The sequence below is a fragment of the Phyllostomus hastatus genome, unplaced genomic scaffold (assembly GCF_019186645.2).
Source record: "Phyllostomus hastatus isolate PE091 unplaced genomic scaffold, TTU_PhHast_1.1 phas_contig_551, whole genome shotgun sequence".
Lineage (NCBI taxonomy): Eukaryota > Metazoa > Chordata > Mammalia > Chiroptera > Phyllostomidae > Phyllostomus > Phyllostomus hastatus.
In genome coordinates, this window is record NW_025333909.1 from 8058934 (window position 1) to 8082003 (window position 23070).

At 33.4% G+C, this 23070-nt stretch overlaps 1 protein-coding gene across 1 annotated transcript in view; it reads right to left on the bottom strand.

Moving 5' to 3' along the window:
* Positions 1-3672: 3672 nt before the first annotated feature.
* The window catches only part of HDX (highly divergent homeobox), a 93028-nt gene continuing 73630 nt past the window's right edge, over positions 3673-23070 (bottom strand). Inside the window, exons 6-10 of the mRNA XM_045847506.1 lie at positions 19573-19780; positions 15658-15737; positions 13166-13249; positions 8017-8139; positions 3673-4029 (exon numbers count right to left, since the gene is read on the bottom strand). Of these exons, the coding sequence (XP_045703462.1) occupies positions 3904-4029; positions 8017-8139; positions 13166-13249; positions 15658-15737; positions 19573-19780 (621 nt within the window). The 3' untranslated portion in view covers positions 3673-3903. The remainder of the gene's footprint in view (positions 4030-8016; positions 8140-13165; positions 13250-15657; positions 15738-19572; positions 19781-23070) is intronic.

Sequence of the window (23070 nt, forward strand, 5' to 3'; positions counted from 1 at the left end):
CACCATGATTCTTATAACTCCTTTAAAAGGCTAATCTATTAGAATTTGACATTTTTAGGACCTGAATGAAAATCTAAGATTATACACATATATAGTTTTTAAAATAAATGGTATTCCTGGTATACCATCACTGCAACATGGAGGAAGGACTGCAGTTCAAGTTTTCAGAATGTCTCTTAAAAAATGATTATAAGCTATTAGGCTCAGATGAGGAAACTATTCCTAGGAAATAGGTGAAATGCCTCTTCTCCTCAAACAAAGCAACAAAGTCAATCTTAGAGTCTAGAATTTTTTTAAATACACAACTTATGATTTATGCTACAAATTTACAGATTGCTGACTCTGAGAGTGCCTTCAAATAGGTGTTGCTGTGTTTGGAAAAAATGACCTCTTGGACATAGTTTGAAGTTTTAGTGGTACACAGAGCACAAGATGTGACTGGACCGCAGACTATTCTCCAACAATAACAAATATTTCTATCACACAATAAGAAAAAGCTCTGCTGTTAAAACTGATCTTACAAAACATTCCCAGGTCCCATGAAATGGCCAATTTTCTTTTAAGTTTTCCTTGTATGTGTTAATTTTCCTATTCAGCAGGGAAATGGCAGTTCTCCTTTTCTTGTGAATAATTTTAGTTTGGCTGAAATGAGGTCGGTATCTTAATTTTTTTGTTTGTTTTGTATTTTAATACATATTTTGGAAGGTAAGTGCTCTTCGAAGCACATTTCTTGCTTAGAAGCTGATTGGTTATCCTAATCTGAAAGCAAACATCAAAGTTAGGTAAAAGAAAAAGGTTTTTCACCTGACATCTGTTTTTGCGAGACATGGTTCAGACAGTGTGGTCTGTTTTAATACTGTGTCATAGCCCTATAGAAAGAAACACTAGTGGTTTATTTTCCCCTCCCCTCAGCGATAAAGACGTTCACAAAAAACTCATGAACTGATATTTTTCCTCCTCTAAAATGTCTCAAAACCAATTCCAATCTATATGTGTGAAAATATATATTTTCTTCATAATAGATTTTTAAATTCTATTTTCTATTTTTAGATTTTCTATTTTTCATTCTGCCAATTATGATTTTTTTCTGGATACAGCTATTTCCTTTGGTTTCTGCTACAGAACAACCATATTTCATTTCAGAAATGTTTTAATTCCAATGGCAATAAAGTAAATAATCCTGATGCTGAAGCACAAATGCCAAAATAAAGGGATCCCTAAGTGTACTGCTATGATTGATGCAGTTTTATTTTAATGGAACTTTAAACAGGGACAAAGGAAACATCTATTCAAGTCCTTCTAGGAATTACACCTATCAGAATCCTTAAATCTATTAACCTTTCTAATTAAATAAATTTTATTACTATCCCTAAAAAAGTAAACAAAATTATTTGTTTTGAAGTTTATGACTTGCTGAGGAATCGAAATCCAATATCCTTAGCAGGAGGTCCAATAGCAGAAGGTCAATGAATATTATTTGGTGTAGTGAGTAAATGCTGAGATGTGACAAATAAAATCCATAGAGTTGAAAGATGTAGATAATCATCTATCCTTACTTTGTAACAAGAATCAAATAAGAGGGGCTTAAATTGAAGCAGAAAAATTAGACGTTAAAGATAAACTCAGTGACTAGAAAGGAGATCTTAAGTGAGGCTTTGAAGGCCTGTAATTTGTTCATGCTACATTAATGAATGGTCTCTATATTTGCTGTATGTAGTAGGGACTCTTTATCTCCTGGAGCAATTGGCGGAACAGATAAATTTAATCCTAATATCTGACGTTTTGTTGTTACTCAGCACTCTTTTTCTGAATGAAATCTGACTTGTCAGCAAAGAGTACTAAACATTGTTTGCAATGAACCATATGGCCGTTAGTTAAAAGGAAGCATACCTAACCATTGATACATTTCTATTAACAAAAGAACCACAGTAAGATGGCAGCAATATTAAATTAAACAGCTGACAAAATGAAGGATTATCAACTTTACTTATTTGTGTGTGTGGTGAGGGGACATTTCAAATTTAAAGACATTCATAACTGCGTTTCTGCATTGGTAAATTTGTATCTGAATTCCAAGATCAAAATTGGTCTTTCTTAAAACTTACAAAAATAGCCCTGGTTGGTGTGGCTCAGTGGATTGAGTGCTGGCCTGCAAACCAAAGGGTCACTGGTTTGATTCCCATGCCTGGATTGCAAGCCAGGTCCCCAGTAGGGGGCATGTGAGAGGCAACCACACACTGATGTTTCTCTCCCTCTCCGTCTCCCTCTGTTACCCTGCATCTAAAAATAAATAAATCTTTTAAAAAATTACAAAAATATCTGACATAGAAACTTGATGGCCAAAAGAGCAATCTAAGCTACTTCATTAACTTTTTTTTTACATTATTGAAATTTTTCTTTATTTTTTTATGTTTCAATTACAGTTAACATTCAATATTACTTTATAATAGTTTCAGGTGTACAACATAGTGGTTAGACAAGTATAACTTAAGAAGTGATACTCCTGATAATTCTAGTACCCACCTGACACCATATATAGTTATTACAATACAGGGTGGGACAAAGGTAGGTTTACAGTTGTTTTTTACAACTTGTATGGAAAATATACTTCATTAACTTTTTAAATATATAGATAGTAATTTAACTGCACAACATGATTCCACACTCCCAACCCCAAAATATATGATACTGTATTGTCAGGGAGAAACTGGCATTTTCCTTTTTATGGGCCCTGGTAATGCCATCTAGTACTGGGAAGGGAAAGTCTGCAAAGAATTGTCTACAATGTATTGCCACCTGGTACCTGCTAATAGAATGACTGGGTAGCATGCCCATACAATAGTAACCAGGAAATCCAGAGGACTGTGATTTACCACCAAAGTTGTATAACTCTTTTTGGATATTATCCTTGGCTGATGACTCTGTACAAGCCTCACATGGAAATGAAGTAAAACCTGTGGCAAAGCTGAATGACTAGATTTAAAAAAAAAAAAAACATCTTAGTGGCTTACCTTGACTGGTTGTTTCATGAAATGTAAAAAGTAAAAAACAAAAAAAATATTATGAAGGTGGTGATAAACTTCTAATATTTGTGCAACATTTCATCTAACTCAGTTACACAATTTTACTAGTAGAATGTGAATCGTATCAATATTTGTCATTTGCAGCAATGAAGAATTCCCATTAAGACTAATCTTTTCGACATTTTGTTTCTGTACACTTAATTTATTTAACTTCAAGTTGGTGAATTGTTTTTCCATAGTGCTTTCCCCCCTCCCCCCAAATATTTGGGTTAGTTAATGAAGACTACCAATAATTTACAATTATATACTAGTAATCACTTCCATTTTCAATCATTAGCTTCAGTCAAATTCTCGTAGTTTGAAAAATAAATCCGAAGACTCTTCCAGGTTAAATCACTTTCAAAGTTTTGTTTCAATTTTCAGTCCACTTTCCTGAGTAAAAGTGTATGTTACGAAAAACAGGGAAAGAAAGAAGATACGATGGTGACAAAAACAATAATCAAGCTTCAGTAAGCAACTTGATAAGCAATGTTGAAAAACTTTTGTGTCTCTGTCCAAAACTATTATTAAAACTGAGATTGTTCTATAAAACTAAACAAAAAATTCAGAAAATGAGACATTATGCATTTCATAGTTAATTTGCTCCGAATTAAAGTTATTTGTTCAGGTTTTTATCAGTTTGAGAAAAACTTCAAGAGATATTTAAATTTCACACATTTTTTGAACTGTAGCCATTATATCTTGCCTATTCTTCATAATACAATGGTTTCAATAATATATTTTTGCAACCGAAGAATATCAGGGAAACAGAATGCAGTTATCTTGGGAAGCACGCCTATTAGGCAGCCTAACGGCTGTATCATACACCTGCCCCACCAAATCACACACTGTCTGAGGCATTTTTCTCTGATAAAGAAGACACACTGAATGAGGTATCATCAGGCTCCGGTGAGGCATGATTGAAATCCATCTCTTCTAATTCAGGAGGTAAATCTGACAGCAGTGCCTGAGACAGAAAAATCAATATTTTTGAATTAGTATGTGGGCAGATTTCCCCCCAACTTTATGTTAATAATTACAGTCCTCTCATGTTGATTTTTTCTTATAGATTTTAAAAAGAAGCATTTATCTTTCAGGACCTTATATGATATCTCACCTACAAGAAAAAATTAATACACTACTAAGGAAGTAACAATGTACTAGATCTTGAGAGTGTGGATTATATAGAGTAGAACCTTGGACAAAAGGGAAATCAGGAATGAGATGAACAACTATTCTGTAACAAGTGCTTTGAAGTGTCTGAGATAAGTGATTTCTATACTAGTTTTGAGTGTTCACTGATCACTGCTAAAGGGCTTTAAAATGATATTCCTTATTAAAATATTCCTGCCTAGTTATGCTGTCTTTTAGAGAAAAACACATTTCACAAAAGGCTATTTTATACTTCAGTTGGAGAAAGAACTTAGCCATTAAGAGATAAGTTCAACTATTTTACTTTAGACTAAACTTTAACAACTTGATAAAACTAAGCGATATTTTCTTCTTTTCTTAGGCTATGCCCATATATCTACAGATGGCCAAGCACCCACAAGGGTACAAGCTGAACCAGTGAATTTAGCTGTGTAATGATGTATCTAGAGGGCTGGTCATTTCTCTGCTGGAGTAATTAGGATAAGTCAAGAGCCAAGAATTAAGCTTTGCCATGGTGTAATTGTTTCACCTAGAGTTGCAGAACATGCATCCACTCTAGAGAAACAAATGATTAATCAAGTTTTATATGGCTGACAGTGTTGATGCCTACTTGTCCATAAGAAATTGTGGAGTAAATTACTGATTTGCTACTCCCAATACTAAAAATAATGTAAGCATATGTGGGCAGTTTTTAGATAGCATTACTTGTAACATGGACTTCGTATATAGTGGTAAAGAAAGACCAAGGGAACAAAAACAAATGCAAGTTTCCTACTACCTGGTTAAGAAACAGAAAGACAGGGCATGTTGAAGAACATATGAAGTCCACTGTTGAAATAAGACAGTATTGTCATATTCTCTTATTAAAACAAATGAGAACTAAAATCCTATACTTTTTGCCTCAAACAGCAGAGAGGCAAGATTAGAAACTTTCTCCTTTTTCTGCAGCTGCATAAGGAAAGACTAATTCATGTCTGACAAAAATGAATTTATTTTATATTATTAAGTAGTTCTTGAATATCCTGCTGAAATTGAGAGTATTTACAAAGCAGTCACCTATGAGTACTACGTGCTTTTTAAAGTGCTAGGTTGAACCATAAAAATAAGACATAATGCCATTTTCTTCTATAACAGTTGTTTACCACTAACCCAGTCTAGGTGAAACAAAGCTTTTACTGACATTGGCTGATCATGGTTTATAAGGAATATATCACTTGATTTAGTTCACTTTGTAATTGTGAAGAAGTTATATTAGAGAGAGCAAAGTGCTTAGAGTATTGAAAAGTCAAGTGGATGAGCAGACTTAGTGACAATCTAAATTCTAGGGCGGAGACCTTAAAATCAAAGAAGCACATTTATTTCTTTGTCATTAAATTTCACATAGTTGTCCAACAAAATGAGTGTAGTATGAAATAGAAAAACTTTATTATCTGAGTCAGTATAGGGCACTACTAGTACATAAAGATGGCTTCAAAAATTTTTTTCAGTATCTTACTAGATTGCAACATTGGCACACTGAACAAATCTTTCGAATATGTCAATTGTAGAACTGCCTTTTTCTTAGGTACTAACATGATTAAGTTTTCTTACTACAGGTTCTTTATCAATCTATCTTCAGTTTGACTGAGGGCCACTCTTCCCAAAAGATTAGAGCACTTCCCAAATATAACATCAGTCTCTCTAACATTTATTCTGGGTCATAGGGAATGAATGCCAAGTTCCATTATGTTAATCATTCTCATCTTACTTGCAAAGTGGAGAAATTAAAGTTCAAGAAAGGCAATTGACCTGGCTAGGATCACATACTGAATTATCAGGGGAAGAAAGACCATAACTAATGATAGAACAGTGTTGGCAATATTATTTTTATCTTAAAATGGCCATTGATTACAAAAAAAGCTTTTAAGTAATATAATATTTCAGTCAGACTGTATCACATATTTTTAAAGCTGGGGCTGCTTCATTGGGGCGAAATATTCTGTGTGCCACTCATCTCACTCATCCGACCCAAATCAAGATGAATGGAAAAACACTTAAGATTTTTTTAAAATGGGAATCCAATGAAACACATTCCTTCTAGAAATAAACCTCTAAGAATTTCGTAGTGTTAAATCAGTAATTTAAGACATCATCTGAATAACTTTTATGGGATACTATTAGTGTCTGCTGTATTTTGAGACCATATTTTGAGATCCATTATACCTGATATCAACTATGAAAATTAGTAGTTTCTATTCGAGTGTTTATTTTGTAAGCTATGACTTTTAGTATGGTTTTGTACAACATTCTGTTTCTCAGCCAACATTTTGTCCATATCTTAGTTCATTAGTCTTTATTAGAAGAAAAGTATAAGAGAAGGAGAAAAGTAAAGTGTAAAGTAGTTCCTTTTCTTATATGTTAGTGGTTTTAGGAGAAAGAAGCAACCTATTAACATGAGATTAGAAATAGCAAAGAAAATGTAATTTGTATGTTATTCTTAGATATCAAGAGACATAGACACCTGCCATTTAACTGGCTATCTAACTCTGAATTCAAAACCAGGTTATGGCTTTGGGGATCAGGACCATACTCTAAGTTATTCCTATGGTTGGACCTAATATTTTTCCAGTTATTTAAAAGTTACAGTACCCATGGGACCATGTTAAAGGCTATCAACTTATTCTGTAAAATCTTTAGCTTAGGTTCATAAAAAACAAACACATTTTCAGTATGCCATGGGATACGCATAACTCACATAATAAAGCAATTTTCTTCAAAAAATCTGGCAAAGGTAACTAAAGATTAATGTCTTGGGATGTCTCTGTGTGTGCCATAGGGAGAGCAAAATCCATGAAACTGGAAACATAATGTGTGTGCTAGTTTGAACCTCATCACTAAATTATTTTAGTTTAAATTTTGTTTTTCTGTACTTCAGTGAAAAATAAAGACTTTTTCTTTTTTAAAAAAGGGAGAATTGTGAGATACTAAGACTCTATTTTCCCCCTGGAGATGTCTGGGATGATATGTGCAGTCTTGTTAGGATATAAGGGATAAATTTTTGTACTCTTGAGGTTCTTTGCTAAATAAAAGCTTCTTAGACTGCTTCTTAATTAATGGTTACCTTTGTGACATACTACTCATATTGAACTTTTCTAACAAGGAATCAACAGAGCAGTATACAACTCAGATGCAAAGTTGGTACCATTTAAGTATTAAATAGACCACTATAGTTCTATAATTCTTTTTAGCAAGCATAATAAATTGTTATAAAATTTCATTTACAAAGATTCCCAAATATGTGCCTCTCCAGTTAAGATAGTGGTCTTTACAAACATTTTGAGAATTTCTTTAAAACTATTATATTTCAATCCCTATTTAGCCCTGACTTTTGTGACTCAGTGGGTTGGGCATGGTCCCACACACCAAAAGTTCCCCAGTTCAATTCCAAGTCGGGGCACATGCCTGGGTTGCAGGCCAGGTCCCCAGTAGGGAGCATGTGAAAGGCAACCACACATGGATGTTTCTCTCCCTCTCTTTCTCCCTTCCTTCCCCTCTCTCTAAAAATAAGTAAATAAAAATCTTTTAAATTTTATTTAAGATTAACTTGGAATTAAAGTATATTAATCAGTTATTTTAATTTTCCACTAAAGTAGCACACAAACTTCTGAGTATGTAATATCAAAAACTCTGTGCTGAAAAAGGTTCTAAGTAACAAATCTTTCCTTGATGGAAAGCAGGGATGAAGTATAAAAATATATATATGAAAAACATGCCATTATTCAACATGATATATAACAACTTACTATTCACTTCTGGCACCTACCTGTTGTTGTTCTTTATCCTCAGCTTTCATAGCTAGTATCAAGCTTCTAACAAATGTCTGAAGTTTAAAGTACTTTTGCTTTTGAATCTCTAGCTCATGTTCAATGAATCTGACTTCTTTATTCTGAAGGAAAAAACACTATAATTACCCTATGCAAACATAGGACTATACATAGCTTTTGCACAATAAAATTTTTAAAAAGCAACAAAATTGGAGAGACAGTAAATAAGGTAAAATTTTAGCATAAAGAAATATAAAGCACAGAAGGAAATTGTCCTTTTACTCAAAGGCTATTTTTTAAGCAAATCATGAACAGAAAACAATTTGCTAAAAATCCAATGAAATTAATTTCAGTAAGAAAAAATCAAGAAACAGTTTTCTCCTTGGAAAGACTTCTCCTATATTAAACCTAGTTAGCATTTGAATTAAGATTAAGAATAGACAGAGCTCAATTAACCCCAAGTAAAAAGGAATTGCAGATGCATTAATACTGAATGTACAATACACAAAGCCAAATACTGAGAGCTAAAAAGGTTATAATTTTTTCCAAGAGACTAAACTTATTACTAAAACTGTTTTAAGTGGTTAGCTGAGCACCCCTGCCTTTATGTAGGAGTCTGTTACTCAGAAAATATTTCCAAATCACTGTATAGCACTAATTCTAGACCAATTTTCTCTTGACAATCTTTGCTTGTTATGTAGGAAAAAAGGAGTAGAGTAGGATTTTGAGGAATTTTAGTGCCAAGACTACTAATGATTGTATAAATGTGGGCACCAGTTAACTTTTCTGTGACTTTGTTTACTCATCAGTGAAATGGATTAACAATCCATTAACAATCTTTGGTTATTCTGTATTTGAGAATTACAGGTTCTTATGAAAAAGTGCCCTTAAAAGTGGTTTGAGTAGATTTACTATTAAAGCTACAGTAGTCACGAAATCAAGAATACATAGTATTGGCAAAAGGTTGGACATATAGGTCAGAGGAACAGAACAGAAAGTCCAGAAATATGTGTGCTAAAAATGGTCACATATATTTATCTGGTTGATTTTCAAAAAAGGTGCTGAAGTAATTCAATGGACAAAGAAAGGGTAGTCTTTCAAAAAACAGTGATTGAACAACTGTAAATGTATATCTAAAAAATGACATCGACTCTACCTCACATCATATACAAAATTTAACAAGAAATGGATCATATACCTAAAGGTAAATCCTAAAACTATAAAACTTCTAGAGAAAAACAGATGAGAAAATCTTTGCGTCCTTGTGTTAGACAAAGATTCCTCAAGGGGACACAAAAAGCATGAAATGTAAAAAAAAAATTCATAAAAAATGTTTGGTCTTCAAAAGACACTGTTAAGAAAATAAAAATACAAGCTACATATTGGGAGAAAATATTAGTAAGTCAAATATCTGATAAGTAATTGCATTCAGAACACAGAAATAACTGTTATAACACAATTATGAGATCAGAAACAAAGCAAAAGCAAAGTATTTGAACCCACACTTTACCAAAGAAGGTGGGTGAATGAGCAATAAATACATTAAAATGCTTAATATCATTTGTCATTAAAGAAATGCAAATTAAAACTACAAGGAGAGGAGACTACCAACATACTACAATGGTTAAAGTTAAAGAAACAGACAATAGCAAGGGCTGACAGGAATGTGGACCAATTTGGAGTCTCATACATTGCTGATGGAAGTGTAAAAGGGTACATCCACTTTGAAAAATATTTTGCAGTTTCTTATAAAATTAAATCTTGTCTTTCCTACCATCTAACTGAGCAATTCTACTCAAGTATTTTTCAAAGGGAAATATATGTCCACAGAAAGACATGCATAAATATTCCTAGCAGCTTTATCAACAATAGCCAAACACTAGAAACAACACAAGTGATCATCAGTAGATGAATAAACAGATCATAGTCATTGACAGACAACAGTGTCCCCTTGTAAAAACCTCATCTAACTGTATAAGGAGGTGAATTTTATTGTATGGAAATTACAGGTCAGAAACCTGACTAAAAATGAAAAATAAATTATTAGCTGGCCCTTTTGCTAAAAAAACCCCCCTGAAAACAATCTATGAGTAGTGTTTGCAGCTGGAGAATTGGTCTCAAGTGCACAGCAGGGTTTTTAACAGCATTTTTTCAAAAAGTTTCATGAAAGACATTAAAATTAGTTAATTTTAGGGGCTTTTTTTTTGTTGTTTGAGATGAAAGGATGCAGTTGCATTAGTCACACTGAATCTATGAACATGTTTATTACATCAACTATTTTATCAGCTCAATTTAGAACTTATTTTACCTAATAAAACTGCTTCTTTTTCAGACTATTTCATATCAAGTGAATCATCTGCAAATGATGATTCAAGCTAAATTCCCCATCCAAAGACACTCTATAGCAATCTACTTTACAAGACAGCATTATAATAAATTTCAATACGCTCCTGCCATAATACATTCAACTAGTTCTAAATATATAGATATTTTTGGTGCTTATTGTCAGAATAATAGCATTAGTAAAGTGCTGACCAGGAAGTCTTTTCAAATAATAACCATCATTATCTTAGTGTCTCCTTTGAATGCATCATCCTTTTGAGCTGCACTCACAATCCATTAAAATTTTTAAAAAACATTAATTCACATTTGCAAAAGTCACAAAGCATTGTTGGTATGCAGATCTCTAATTTTTCATGTGAATGTTCCTCCTCCTCCTCAGTATTTACACAAAGTTTTAAAAACACAAATGGCTTTGAGATCATTTAAAATTACGGACATTTCTTCTCAGAGCTGCTTTTTTCAAGCCTATTAAATACTTCCAAGATTACAGGCAATAATTTACATGTACTTTAGAGACTTGCCTAAGTAAATAGAATGTTTGTGAGGAACTAGTAAGGTAACATCAGCCACTGACTTTCAGAATGCAAGATCTAGCTCATTTTTCATATTAAAATCTTCCCTACATTGAAGTAAGTTCTGTCGGTTCTTCTCTAAGCTGACTGTAGGGAACATTCAAAGTGTTATTTTATGATATAGTGCTTATGCCTCAGAGACTGAGATCACCAACTTGTCTTATAAACATTTTGGGTAAGTTAGAACTCTGAGCAATATTTTTAGGAATATATCTGAATCCGGTATGACCAAACTGAGCACTGCTGGTTGCACAGTAACAATTATCAAATGTATATTAGAAATATTCTTTCATTTAGCCACAGTGAATTTCAAGAATAATGGAAGACTTGTTTAATTTAGCAAATGAAAAAAGTTATCAGGATCAAGCTTTCTGTGTTAATTGATTCCAAGGACTTTAATGTATTCACTCAGGAATTAGTCGCCGGATGTCTATAACTAAGCACTAGACCAGATAACACATAGATAAATAACTCTCTACCTTCAAGAATCTTATGATAAATGTACTTAAGACCTGACAAAATGATTTTGATCACCCCAAAACTAACATGTATGCAAATAAAGTACCAATGTTCTCTGGAGAAAGATTAAATTTCTAAACTGATAAGGATGTTTTAAATCAACATCCTGAAATCAGCAATGAGAACTGTTATATGAGGTTTCACTTACCCTTACTTTAAGGTAACAAAATTCATAGATAAAGTGGACCCAAATATTTTAAATAATGATTATAAAAATATATTTTTCTATATATGTCTGAGTTTTTTTAGAGTTAAAGAAGTTTATATAGGATGGCAATGTGTTTTAAAAGACACCCTTAATAGGGTAGTGAAAGACCCCTTGTTCCCAAAGCATTTACCACAATGGAAAACAGTGAATCACTGAATGTTCTTTAGAGTTCAATGAAAATGTTAATTAAGATTTCTAGACTGAACACTCTGCCCTGCCCTGGCTTTTAGCTCCAAGACTTCTCAAGTTTTCTGGAACACCAGAGGGGAAAGGTCCTAGAAAGAATCCCCAGAGTTCTGGGCCCAGCCCTATCTGAACTGTTTGAGAGTGTTAAGTGGAGCACACTTAACAGCTGTGCAATCCACTCCTCTTGTCTGTAGTTTCCATAGCCTGTGCCAAGCAGAGCCATTTTAATCCTGAACTGGGTATTTAGGAATATATGATCTTGTGGCAGAGATGATAATGATCTCTTGTACTTTAGAACCAACAACTTTATTTTGTTATATGTAAATACAGTTTAAATACAAGACTGTATTGTGCTCTTTGACCATTGTGAAAATAAATTTTGACAGATAATTTCCTTTTGTGTTTGCAATGTTCAATATTTTGAAGTCTTGACATGTTATGAACATTTGGAAAACAATCTGTTGAATGACATAACTTTCAATTATAGTAAAACTTAAAAAATGTGAAAATGACAGCTGTTGTCTTTTCTGATTAGATGTTATATTATTCTCTGTTATATCTAAATACTAGTCTATGCTTTGAACTCTTATGATATTCTAAAAAAAAGGGCTTTTGTGTATGGGACAGATGATTCTCTGGCCAAAATTTCAGAAGGCCCCAAAGTTACCTTGTAAGTTATGACACTGATTAACAAAAAGAAAGCAACTCTACGTATAAGCAGAAAATATATTAACATACGGATAGATAGCTTATGTCAAAATTTAATAAAAACAAAATTGTGTATGGCATGCTGTCAAAGTAAGCCTTTCAGTTTAGTAACAAGTGACATTAAGAAAAGGTAATTTCTATTCAGAGTCATTAAGTATTTGCTTTAGGGATTGTTTTTCAACTTCAACAACAGATATGTTATTATATTTTAACAAATGGCCTTCGGAAGCTGCAATTCAACATAAAATTAACAAAGGAAAAATCTGGAAAAAAATTCCCCTTTACCATCTTGTAAAAATGAACATTGGGTTTAAAAAGCATTGCCATAAATTTCACATTAACCACCATTATGTACTGCATCACCTTGTCATACACCATCAATACCTACTCCTACCAAACTTTGTGCTTATAACTATAACCAGTGAACCAGCCAGTGTTAATTAAAATGCCTGGAACATTGACTGATATCCAAGTTGTCTGAGAGAGTCAATGTGGAGCCCCAGGATGTTAAACTTTTCAAATGGGAGTGAAATAAACCAGTATATAAGTACTGTAACAGCCTGCCTCATTTAATACCTTCTCAATGAATTCACAATTTGAAATTACTTTTACCTTATAATCCAAGAAAGAATTCACTTGCTCTACTTCAGAATTACTCATCATGTCACTTTCTTCATCATCAATAATTTCTATTTTCTGTAACACAGAGAAGTTTTGATAAATATAGATTTGCTCATCATCACTACACTCAACAACACAGAGAGCATATACATTCAAAGTTCAGTTTCAGTTATGTGATTATCTAGTCAAGAATATCCAGAATAAACTCTGATAACTGACTGATTATACTTTAAAATAGAAAAAAATCTTCCATGACAACACCTGAAAAAAGGCATTCAAATTATGCTTAAATAGCTCCCTCCAGTGACAGGGAACTTGTTTTCTGTAACAGTAGTGTGATGCTAACCATACTTAATTGGTTTAAAGATTGTTCTTTTTTAAGTCCCCACACATTTCTTTGCAATTTCTAATGTAAAATGTCAACATATGACATGTAGTCCTGTTAAATACATTTAAAAAAAAATCACTTATTTACTTCACTCCATTAGCTAGACAATTGAAAGCAGACATGTATGATATAATGATCAAAATAGCATGGCTATTTATTTCCTTCACTGGACAGTAAGAAGGAAGAGTAAGAGAGATTCTAAACTGCCCTTAGCTTTTGAGTCAAGGTACAGCATAGTTTGTACAGTATCTTGCACATAGAAGGTACAAATTAAATACCTGCCAAAAGAATAAACGAAACAACTTAGTACTGATGAAAAGAATAACCAATCAGCTCCAACCATGGGGGCAAGGCAAGTTCTGTAATAGTGGAACATTTTGTTTTGAAAACAAAACTAAGCCCTGGCTGGTGTGGCTCAGTTGGTTGGAGCATTGTCCTGTAACCTGAAAGGTTGTGGGTTCAATTACCAGTCAGGGCTCATGTTTAGGGTTTGGTCCGCAGTTGGGGTGTATACAGGAGCAACTGATCAATGTTTTTCTCTCACATCGATGTTTCTCTCCCTCCCTGTCTCCTTCCTTTCCCCTCTCTCTAAAATCAGTGAGCATGTCTTTGGGTAAGGATAAAAAAAACCCAAATATAAAATCAACTCTAATATCTCATTTTTTAAGAAAAATAATTTTTACTTTTATGTATGAAAAACACAGTTAAGGGAAAACACTTTAAAACATGTAAACTCTGCCAACACAAAAGGAATTTTCAAAAAGAGAAAAGCTAAGCTAGAGCTAGTCACTAGGCAGTATTTTAGGAACAAGCACATTAATAGCAACATGTTGTGGGCAGAATCTAAAATCAAGTTTCCTACCCAGCAATATATATGGTGATTAAAAGTTGCAAACAATCTTGGAATGGTCATATTTGACATATTCTCTATGAGAGTACAATAGCATAACAGGGTTCGTGACCTGCAGGCTTCTGAGTTAGGAGGACAGCTGCAATGAAATTGCTTTCTACCGCTGCCTGGAGATAAATCTAATGTTTTGTTTTCAATTATAATCATTATAAACTTAGGGCTTAATCATGTTGGCTCTTACCAGACCTCAGATTTGATACTTTTTTGATGCTGTTTTTAGATTCTCAATATATTTGTATAGATTCTGGGAAAAAGTAGCTAAGTAATCTAAGGAGGATGGCACCAAAGGCCACTGTATAGATTTGTGCATATAAATGGGTCTTACATGTCTTTGTGATTTGTTATCCATGAATAATTGGGGACATTCAAAAGTTACAGGCAGAGAAGATCAACCTTTGAAAGTTTGGACTTTTGTCTGTGAAAATCAATCGTTCTTGAGAACTTAAGTGCCTAAGTGACTGTGAGTCATCCCATGCCATGACTTCATTCATTATCTTCAAATGCCTGCAGCAAAGGAGATCCAGTTCAGAGAAATTCAGGCTAAAGTGAGCATGTCTTTAGGGGAAAAAAGGTTCCAATTTTTAAGTAACCATATAAACTTGTATTTCAAATCTACAGCAGAGAATATTATTACTTGGTGGGATTTAAGAATATTAGCATAATTAAGAATTGTGGAAACAATTATGAGCTCTATAATGAAAACATGACTTTGTCTCAAAATAAAGGCTTGTTTTCCTATGTGCTTATTGAATTTAGTGTTAGAAGGGTCAAACATCAACTTAAATCAAGATTAAAATCAATAAAATGTAACCCTAAACTATATTTTGCATGTGGAAGATACTTATATATGGTTGATGTTTATCAAAAAAGAACAAAACTGTATTTTATGTGCTTAACTTTTATTAAGGAGACGTGGCAGGATTATAGTATCAGATAAACAATGTTTGTAATGAAAGCAAGGGTAAATCTTGAAGTTATTTCCATTTTGTAACAGAAAAATCCATTATAGGGACCATTTTTTAAAGGTTACAATTAAACATAAAACACTGTTTAAAAGGCGAAAACAGCACAATAACATTCTCCTTTATGTCTGACTTTAATAACATCTCAGTATCTATATTACAACTCAAAACATATCCCTGAAATTCATCATGTAATGAGGAAATAACTTCAAACTGTACATACCACATTATCTTCAGATACTGCATGGTGGTCCTCCTCCTTACCAGCCCTTCTTTCACTAGGAACAACTTCACTGGATTCTTCTTATAGAAAAAAAGGGCATGATTTAATTTTTAATTCCTCAAAACCTATTAAGAGTGCTTCCTTCAAGAACAATTAAATAATGTATTTAAAAAAGGCACAAATGGCAAATTCACCCCATATGCTTTGATGAGCAATTCTACTTCTAAAATGTGTTCTAAGGAAATAAACGTGGATAGGTAAAATTACACGGATGGTTACTACTGCTTTGTTTATAACTAAAAACCAAAAAGGAAGCAACATAAATCATTTAGGACCTATTCCTACAATAAACTCTGTGAAGCTACTAAAAATGAAGTAAAAGAATAGTGGATAATGAACAAAATATTCAAGATATATTTCCTGTAATGAACATATATTCCTTTTATGATCAAAATTTAATATTCTAAAAATGAGAAGTAAAAAGTAAAAGAAAAAAATAAGTCCGAGAAACCAGTCCACTAAAAAGCTGTCTGTGCTGAGCTAGGGGAAGTGGCTAGTTCGCGGCATCAGGTGTCTACTATATAACCACCAGTTTTACATTAACTCCACTTCTTAGGAAAACAGGGCAGCAACATTTCTCCCTGTTCTTTCTGCAGTGCCATTTTGAGGCAGGATAACTAAAAAACCATGAAAGTTCCTGGGCAAGAGGAATAGGAAATGGAGACAAATAGTTGAACACAATGGCTGAACAATTTACAGCCAGCCAGATCAGAAGGTCACCTCCCTAGAGATGACATCTAGGAATCATTCAGTTGTATTTTTCAGCTCTGGGCCCAGAAAAGCAGCAGAGTCATGGGAATACTTAGGATCAGTTACGATGACTAAGGACCCCCTGCCCGGTCACTGTTCAATCAGTGGAGACTATGACCCTGAAAGGGCACACTTGGAGAACTGATGAATATTCTGCTAAAACTGTCCCCTAAGTCCTCCCCTAGGGTTCCAGCCTGCAAGAGAGCTTATGAAAGCCACAAGACAAAGACCCACAGAAGGCTGCTCTCTGTCTGGGGAGCAGCACACCATTCCCTTTTTGCTCTTCTTCCTTCACTTCTTCCCCCACAGGCATGTATCTCCTAAACTCTAAGGGACCCCAAGACTTGCAACTAGGGGAGCAATGGGCAACAGCAGTTGTCCCAGGCTAACCACCTGATCATGTCTCTAAGGCCCCCTTTTCTGTGATGTCCCAGTGAGCTAATGCAGCCCTGCTTAGCCTCTCCTGTTGCTTCCTCTATGTAAGCCTTTCTTTGTGTCACTGTCCCCGGCTTTCATAAATGTGTCCTCATGGTCACATGGACTCATGTTGTGAAGTCCTTCCTACATGAAGTGAAGCACCCACATACTACAGCTGGCCCTAGGCAGCCCCAACTCAGGGCCAGGTCCCCTGTTCTGTAACAATATCATAAAGATTATTTATATAAATACTAGTGGACCTTTTTATCCCCTTGGTAACTGACATTTTATTTCACCATATAAAGCATAATAAAAATATCAGCCTCCTAAGATTTTTTGAGTCCATTCCTTTTCATGGAAAGACATACAGTTGTGTTCTGCATGAACATGGGGATGATTAGGAGGAAAACAGGTTCGATCCAGGAACTCACATATGAATAGAGAATTAGAGCTTAAGTATTCAGGAAAATTTTACCAGAGTTTTAATGCAAAGTTAATTTGCATTAAATTTTAATGCAAATTTAATTTAATTTTTTAATAAAAGAATGGTTCCTAGACAGAGGAAACTATTATCTTTTTGTTATTTAGACATTTCAAATCACAGGCATTTCAAGTCCTATGTAATCAGAAACTACGTGAAATAAAGGGAGGAAAAATTGTCATCAAGTTTAGTTCAGAGCTGGTATTAGTACTGGTGCCCTCAGAATAGGGGTTATTTATTCACTGACAAGATCATTACTGGAATCATTCTTTATTGGTTTGCCTTATATTTCTATTCTCACTTGCTCATAACTTTGTACACAGTTCTGCTTTACCCAAACATATTTATACATGGTTAATTATTTTATAAAATATAAATAAAAAATTGTTTTGAGGCTTTCTAATATAGAAAGGTATGAAATCACACAGCTGAAGGCATTTTTTGTTGCTGCTTACAGATAGCTTCCACATTAGTGAAAGTTTAAAAGCTAAATATTATTAATGTGTCTGGTTATTCCTCAAGAAAACAGTCTTGTTAATTGGAAATTAAACCAATGAGTAGAATTATTAATCAGTAAAAACTCTAGAGGGCACTTAATGTGGTGGCCATAATAATGATATGTAGACTTATCTTTCATGCACATGCCCACATAATACATACAGCTGAAATAAGACTTTGTTATGAAATTTAACACACACACACACACACACACACATTGTTCCTATACATTAAGCAGTTTGCTTCTCAGAGTAGTAGAAATCTTTAAAATTGCTCAATGGTAAATATATTTGGCAGACATAGAATTTGAAATTAAGGAGCTGAGTCATCTATTACTTCTGCTAGAGTTTGCAGTTAGGTGAGGGGTCAAGGTGGATAGCTTTTTTTAAAAAAATCAATACCAACCTCTTTTACTCCATACAGGGAAAGGACAAGAAAAGGGGATAAGTTAAGGTGGGAGGTAGAAAGTAGAAGTTAGAGTTAAGTCAGAAGCTCTGTATCAGGGAAGTACCTATTTTCTCAGAAGCAAAAGAATGGAATTGAAACTGCTGAAAGATCAACAGCACTTTTTGGTGACTTTGGCTAAATCTGCCTTTTACCATGTTTTAAAAATGATTCTTGCTTTTGCTTGAAGAACTTTTTTCTAGAAACTTTTAATGTGATATCAGTTGATTTTAACATGTAAAATGTAAGACCCGATTTAAAGGCATTTTTTCCTTAAACATTTGGAAGACTAATCCTGTTGAATCAACAGCCATATTATAAAGGACCCTGAATTTCAAGTTATTAGGTTTTTGAAGTAGTATGGTCAGCTACTTATTATTCTATCTGTCCCTAAAAGTCATGTAATTAATGGAAATCTCAGAGCAAACATACATATAACTGTATTTTCATAATTGCAAGAGAATATGGTTAGTGTACTTTAAAGGTATGATATTCATCTAGGTCAGATGATATAATTCACTTAATCATTACAAAAAGATCACACAGTTAAATCACTCAGATTACTGTTCTCCACCAGCAAAATGAGGAAGCGAATAGGACAGAATTAGTATAAAACATAACAAAAAAGGCTCTTTTCAGTAGTTGATAATTCTTTTGTGTTCTTCTGGTGCAATTTTGGATGAGAATGAAAAGCTTACCATGCAGCTGTGAAAAATAAGCCACTGAGAGGAATTCTAGACACTCTCACTTCCTATCAAGTGTATTTTGAGTCAGGCATTAAATTCTCTCTTATTTTTCTCATTAGGTCTTGATTACTATGCCAGCTGTCTAGAGAATACACTATTAAATGACAAAGGATTCCAGTGTAGAAGCAGTGGTCCATTAGCAACCTTAAAATTTATTCACTTTTTTCCATTAACTCCTTATTTTTTAAAATTACCTCTCAGGTGGGGAAGTGGGAGTTATGGAATGAAATTCTCCTTAGGGGGGGTTTGTAATTTCCTTTTATCAGATTATTGCCTCACAACAGGAAATGATTTTATTTGAAGTTAAATGGTATTTTTCTTCTGAAATAGGGCCTTCAAAATACTTTCTAAAGCTTTCAAAAATAAAAATACCTATGAATACAAATAAATCCATTTCTTTTAAAATGTTTGACCAAATGTTTTGGGGACTTTAGATTTGTAGTCCAGTAAGCTGAAAAGAAAGTGAAACTGCATTAAGCTTACAAAAACTATTATTAGGAGGTACAACATATAAAATACCTTGAGAGCTTCCTTCAGACAAGCAGATGGATATTTCATCATTTCTGTCATTATCCTCTTCTACTTCAGGGCCAGCTTCCTCTCCTGTTGTGAGTGCAGACAAAGAACCAGACTCTGGCTGCTCAGAAAAATCAGCAGGACCTCCTCTTGGAGGTGGAACTTCAATCCCCATTAAACGATATTTCCTCCTTCGATTCCCAATCCAAGTCTTTATAAGAAATACAAGAGGAAGCTTTGTAAGCATAGAAACCTTAGCAGTTCTGGCCATTAAAATAATGAATGGATGCTCCATAAAATATGATTAAAAAGAATAAATAGATACCTAGAATAATACAATTTTATTACTCAATAAATTAAAAATTGTTTTTGCTTTTACATATCTTATTAGCAGAAAGATAGTATTTATTTAAATATTCAGACTTTTAAGAAACATGTAGTCCATTGTAGAATGCTTTTTTATTTATTTTTTTTCTGGAGAAAATAATTCACCAAATCTTTCAAAAAAGAACAGGAATTAGTTCTTTTTCTAAAGGGACAGGCACACAGCTATAATTATAATTCATCTCCTATTCTGCACCTTGTTCCTCTTAGGTGAAAATGTGCCTTCCATTAACCTCGTTTGGGTTCATAATGGTTACCTGGTTATTTCATGTATTCTAAAATTTCATTTTATTAGATTTAGAATCATTTTTAAACTTTTTATATTAAAATAATTTTAAAGCCACAGAAAGTTGCAAAGATAAGTCTCCATTCAGTTGCCTCCAATTAACATTTTACATAATTATAGCACAATAACAGGAAACATAAAATATGTGTATACACTACCATGTTCTTTTATCGCATCATTCTTTTTTCTCTCCTTCCCACCACTTCCAACACCTGGCAACCACTAATCTGCGTAATTTCAAGTATGTTATGTAAATGGAGTCATATAGGGTAAGAGTTTTTGAAACGGGCTTTTTTTCACTCAGCATGATTTTCTGGATTTATTTAGGTTGCATGTATAAATAGTCCATTCCTTCTTTATTGTTAATTACTTAGCAACAAAAAAAATCCATGAAACTTAATGTACCATTTTTCCTGATTTTTTCCCTCAATGATTGTTTAACCATTCACTCTATGCAGGAAACTTTAATTGTTCATAAATTCTGTCTATTACATATTAAGAATAGTCATGTATAGGATTTTATGCAGATGTTTTCATTTCTCTAGGATAAATGCCCAAGAATGCAATTGCTGGGTCATATGATAATTGTATGTTTAGTTTACCTAAACTAAATTGCCAAATTGTTTCCAGGGCAGTTGTACCATTTTATATTCTTACCAACAATGTATGAGAGATCCAGTTTCTTGGCATTCTTGCCAGCATTTGGATAGTCAGTATCTTTGTTATTCTTATTTTAGCTGTTCTCATTGGAGCATGTAGTGATCAATGATGGAGTTCTTAATTTGATTTCCCCAGTCACTAGTGATAGTGAAAATCTTTTCATGTGCTTATTTACCATTAATATATCCTCTTTAATGAAGTGTTTCTTTATGTCTTTTGCCTATTGTCTAATTGAGGTGTTTTCTTTCATGTTGAGTTTTGGGAGTTCTTTATATAGTCTATATATGATTTATTTGTCAAATATATGGTTTGCAAATATTTTCTTCCCAGTCTTTAGCATGTATTTTCATCATGTACTGTGCAACACAAAAATTTTTAATTGTTATGATCAAATTTTGGAGAAAACTGTATATGAACAATGATTAATAAAAAAAAAGTTTTTGTTTTTTTTCTTATATGGAGTATGTTTTTAGTGCCATTTCTAAGAATTTTTCACCAATTCTTATGTCCCAAAGAATTTCCCCTGTTATTTTCTCAAAGTTTAATAGTTTTAGTTTTTGCTTTTAAATCTATGATCCATTTTGAAGTTTTGTTTAAGGTGTGATATTTAAGTCAAGTTTCATTTGTTTTCCTACAGATATAGAATTTTTCCTGCACCTTCTTAAAAAGACTTCCTTCATTGAATTGCTTTATCACCTTTGTCAAAAATCAACAGTGTGGGGATTGACTGTGGGAGTGGGTGGTGGACTGGGTGAAGGAGGGCAGAGTAGAAAAATTGGGACAACTGTAATAGAATAACAATAAAAAAATCAACTTAAGCTGGCCATATTTGTGTAGGGCTATTTCTGGGTTCTGTATTCTGTACCACTGACCACAGAGTCTTGATTACTGTAGCTGTATAATAGGTCTTGGAATTGGGTAGGTGGATTTATTCTACTTTTTAATCGTTTTTTAGAGATTTTCCATTCATCTTCTTTCTTTTTTTTTAAAGATTTTTATTTATTTATTTTTTAGGGAGGGAAGGGAGGGAGAAAGAGAGAGAGCGAAACATCAATGTGCGGTTGCTGGGGGTCATGGCCTGCAACCCAGGCATGTACCCTGACTGGGAATCAAACCTGCGACACTGATTTATTCTACTTTGTTTTACCCACATTGTTTCAGTTATTCTAGCATATTACCTTTCCATATGAACTTTAGAATTATCTTATCTACATCAATAAGAAATCTTGCTGGGACTTTTATAGGAATTATGTTAAACCTGTGTATCAATTTTGGGAGAATTTACAGTTTTGCTATGTTGAGTCTTACAGTCCATGATAACAGAAATGTTTTTCCATTATTTAGAACTTCTGTGATTTCTTTCAACAGTATTTTATAGTTTTCAGCATACAAGTCCTGTATATGTATTTGTTAAGATTTATACTTAAGTATTTGCTTTTAGAGTATTTTGCAAACAGTGTATCTTTAATTCAGCTCCAGTGTGTTCACTTGTACTGTATAACAGAGTTGAATTTTGTATATTGATCTTGTATACAGAGACCTTGTTGAATTCAGTTATTTGCTGTAGGAGTGTTTTTTTTTTTTTTTGTAGATTACTTGGGGTTTTTTTCACACAGCCAACCATGTACATCTTTTATTTATTTTATTACTTTATTGTTTTGCTGGCCAGAATTTCCAGTACTGTACTGAATAAAGGTGGTAAGAGTAGATACCCTGTTTTGTTTTTGATCTCTGGAGAAAAGAATTCTCATTTTTCATCATTAAGTATAATGTTAGCTGTAGGTTTTGAATGCTTGTACATTTCTTTCTGGAGGAGTTTTTTTTTAAAAAAATCTTGTTTTAATTGTATTTTTCCATTATCATTTATCCCCCTTATACACCACTCTGCCCCACAATCACCACCCTGTTATCCATGTCCTGAGTCCTGTTTTGTCTTTGTTAGATCCATCCACTGCCTAACCCTGCCACCTGTGGAGGAGGTTTTTAATGATGAATCCACCTAGTGTATTTCATATTAGATAAGTTGTGGTACTGTTCACTCTTCAAGTATTGATCCATTTCCTGTGAACTCAAATTTGTGTGGGTAGAGTTCTTTGTAGCATTCTCTTATTATCTTTTTAATGTTTTTAATGGTATGTCTATAATGGTATCCCTGGTTCCCTCTTGATGTC